Below are 4,005 nucleotides of genomic sequence, written 5' to 3' on the forward strand. Positions count from 1 at the left end.
ATAGCAGCAGCAATGGAACGCGAACAGCAGCAACACAAATCCAAACCCGAATGCGAACACGAACAGCAGCAGCAACACGAATGCGAGTAGCAGGGGCACAACCGCGATTAGCAGTAGCAATCAATCAATATGTGTGATCAATTTCAGGAGTTGTCTACACACAAAGCAAGAGCCAATAATTAATATTAGAAACTACTCATTATCTAACATAATTGTTATGACTTTTGATAAGCTATAATTGAAAATTAGTTTAAAATTTTTAACAAGAAGGGAAGCTTTGACAAACAAGAAAGGAAGCTTTGACAAAATGCTTGCTGATGGTATGTTGCATTCTTCTGCATGTTTTCCTATCTTTAATTTTTACATGGTTACTCAAGCAATTTTGTCTTAATTGTGAACTTTTTCAGGAGCCAATGCACAGAACAATGCCATAACTCAATCTTCTGGAAAGGCTGCTGTGTGAATGGCTGCAACTAATCTTAATATTGGAATGGACTTGTGGAATGCATCTTCTGCAGAAGCTGATGCTCCAAAACTGAGAAACAATCAACCTGCCCCAGGAGCTGTCAACCCTCCTACTATAATGGGACGTGAAGTTGCACTTGGTGAACAGTGGATACAAGTATGATTTACACATTATCTTCTTGAACTTCAGGCCATATATTCATTGTTTTAAAAAACGTTTCCTTTTTATCTTGTGCATCTCTTAGTTGTTTCCTTTACCTTGCAGAGCCTTAGCTTTCCTTTCCTATTTCGGTTTTTTTAGGACGAACGTGACCTGAAGAGACAGAAAAGAAAACAGTCTAACAGAGAATCAGCTAGGAGGTCAAGACTACGCAAGCAGGTAGTTTACAGTTATCTTCATGCAAGCAATGGTTAAGGGTTATCAATAATATTTCAGTGTTTCCAATGCTACAAATTGACATCCTTCAATGTTTTTCATTTGTTGTATCCACCAGGCTGAGTGCGAGGACTTGCAAAAGAAGGTGGAACTGGGAAACGAGAGCCAGACTCTGAGAGAAGAACTTCAGAGAGTATTAGAAGAATGCGAGAAGCTTACAGCTGAAAATAATTCCATCAAGGTAAATTACACCTCCAAATTTTATTGAACTGAATTAGCATTGACCAGGTTATGGTCTTAAAACCTTAGATTATGTCCTCTAACAATACTTTTGCTGTCAACAGTCAACAGGAAAAGTTGGAAAGGTTATGTGGACCAGAAGCAGTTGCCAACCTCGAATAAATCACCTTTTTGTTATCTTCATTATAAGGAAACCCCGAGGTTTGATCAATTCCCAGAGCTAGAAGAGACAGACTTGCAGCTGCAATTCTATCACTGCCGGTTCTATTAATTAATTGAGCATAGGATATAGTATAATTTTTCTTCTTTGTTCACTAATTTTATTATACCATTAATTAAGCCTCAATTGTAATTCTCCTGATGTTGTATTATACACGTCATTTCTGACTGAAACTATTTTCTTTTTCTCTTGAATGATGTTCAAGGCTTTTCCAATGTCATTGTGTCTTAATTAAGTGATAGCAATAATGTCCATTACTAATCACATTATAAGAATTCCAATTATATATATATACTTCATGTATTAATTTTACCCTGTTCTAGTATTATTAATAGTTATACTATGAGTCAAGTTATGTCCTTATATGTTAATAAAGTTGCAAAGAAAAACTAGTTACGTCCTTATTAATAGTTATAGTATTATTAATAGTTATTGGCTCAGGCAGCTGGTTCTTCTTAGTAAACTCCCTCTCATTTGGATTATATATATATATATATATATATTATGAAAGTGATGCAGAAAAAGCACTTTTTGAAGGAGTATACATTATCATAAATATATTCTATAGCTGTTTTTTTAAATTTGAAACTAGCTAATAATTAATTAGCTATCCAAAGTGCACAGGTTTTATTTCTTCTGATCATTATTGTTGTACACAAATAATCTTAAAAAACAAATTAAACATATAGGTAGAACTTACTTTTTCTTGTCCAATGTAAAGATGTCTGTCCTTGTATATTTCTCAATGATGACCTGCAACATATAATACATCAAAAGTCAGAAGAAAAAAAAAACAGAAATGAACTACAAGAAAAACCAGTAGTCATTACTAAGAAAAAATTAGAAATTCATAAAACGGTAACCATAAGAAACAATTTTCAACCAATAGTGGTAACTGATTTTGTGTTACTATCAACAATATGAAACTAAAAGCCAAATGTGAAAATGTGAAATGGCAAAATTTGCAGAAATATAGTTAAGGAGCTCGATCTGGAAAATCGATTAAGATGCTTGTAGATTTCTTTTTTCATTCCTTTTCAACAATCAAAAGCCAACAAAAAATCAGCAATGCACTATGATAATAATAATAACAATAATGTGCCCATTACATGCAAATAGAAGACAAAAAAATTGGAATATCAATTACCCACTGAAATGGAATTAAAAATTATAGAAACACAATTAAAGTTAAATTTAGAGCCATAAATTCATGATATTGTCATACAAAGCACTAATCAGAAAGGGGATAAATAGTTTATAAACCCTAATTAGTTCATATACATACCTTTTTTATGGAAGAACAGCTGCAACTAAGAACGTGAACATCAGCAGCAATGGAACACGAACATCAGTAGCAACACAAACGCAAACACCAATAGTAGCAGGAACTGGAACGCCAACAGCAGCAGCAATCGGAACGCTAATAGCAGCAAGATTATGAACGGCAGTTGCAATGGCACAACCGCGTATAGCAGCAGCAATCAATGAAGAAATGTGAACAATGAAGAATGAAGCAGTTACTATATCAGGAGAGTGGGAACAGAAAAGGGTGTTAGCGAGGTGGGAAAATGGATTTCGCGGGAAGAAAGAGCTTTTTGCATTGCCAATTGTTTGGGGAATTGATTTAGTTTTGGGGGAGTTTCAAAAATCCTACTATTCAAAATAAAAACTGCTGTAAATAAAACTCTTAACAAAATGAAAGATAACTTTTTGTTTTAAAAATTAAATTTGTAGGATTGTTTTAAAACTTCCGTTAATAAACTCCTACAATATAGCTTTTTTTCTGTAGTGAAAATTGGCTACTTCACCTCCGAGGATCACTCGGCCGAACGTTGCATGGATGGACAGTAATTTAAAATATAACACAAAAATATCTTTAATAAAAAATAAAATAAGCATCTTTACCTGAATAGTTTTCTAGTTAAAATTAACATATTAATATATGACAACAATTCACAATAATTAAATTCTTTATCTATAAGAAACCATGCATAAAAGTTGATGCTACCAGCAATTATTTCAAGAAAAAAAAATTCTCACTTTCCCACTTTAGTTATTTCAATTTTCAAGGCATCAACTATTACAAAGGAAGTTAAGTTAACAATGTGTTCAAGTCAATAACTGTCGCTTTGGCCGAGTGGTTAAGGCGTGTGCCTGCTAAGTACATGGGGTTTCCCCGCGAGAGTTCGAATCTCTCAGGCGACGTTTTCTCTGTTTTATTCTTTAATTTTTTGGTGATATTACTTTGATTTCTTTGTGGCTATAATGTGTTTGGTTTGAAGTTCTTGGCTTTTTGTACATATAATGATACTCATCCACTGATGCTGTTGTGAACTTTTGCTAGCTAAATACACGTAATAGATCCAGGTTTTATTCAACTTCAGAAGGGAGATCGTGGTTCATCATCATTGTGAATCTTTGCACTAATAGAAATTGAACCAAGTTGCCTGAAAACAATGTCACTATATATACCAATTGCGCAATTATAGAAAAAAGATCATGATTACGCTGCTTAATGAGTGCTTACAGCACAATACACATTACCATTCTTCTCCATTATTCTTGCACAAAGGAATCATGCAACCGGTGAATGTCTCTGATTTCCGTTCATTTATCTCATAATTACAAAGGAAGTATGAACAACGTGAGTGTGAATTATTATAAATAATGATAACTACAAATAAATAAAGATTTAATTATTCCG

General features: G+C 33.5%; 1 protein-coding gene and 1 non-coding gene across 3 annotated transcripts; both read left to right on the top strand.

The window, feature by feature from the left end:
* On the top strand, positions 276-1,432 carry LOC107621766 (G-box-binding factor 1-like). 2 transcript variants are annotated; one of them, XM_021113606.1, is made up of 5 exons: positions 276-320; positions 408-622; positions 767-844; positions 960-1,082; positions 1,193-1,430. In XM_021113606.1, exons 2-5 carry the CDS (start codon positions 464-466, stop codon positions 1,241-1,243), a joined length of 411 nt encoding a protein of 136 aa, XP_020969265.1. In that variant the 5' UTR covers positions 276-320; positions 408-463; the 3' UTR covers positions 1,244-1,430. The 2 variants fall into 2 exon arrangements, with proteins under 2 accessions (XP_020969265.1, XP_020969266.1); XM_021113607.1 differs by having other exon boundaries at positions 287-622; positions 1,193-1,432.
* TRNAS-GCU lies at positions 3,425-3,506 on the top strand. Its single transcript has one exon. It is a non-coding gene; the product is annotated as a tRNA-Ser (tRNA).

The sequence above is a fragment of the Arachis ipaensis genome, chromosome B10, assembly GCF_000816755.2.
Source record: "Arachis ipaensis cultivar K30076 chromosome B10, Araip1.1, whole genome shotgun sequence".
NCBI lineage: Eukaryota > Viridiplantae > Streptophyta > Magnoliopsida > Fabales > Fabaceae > Arachis > Arachis ipaensis.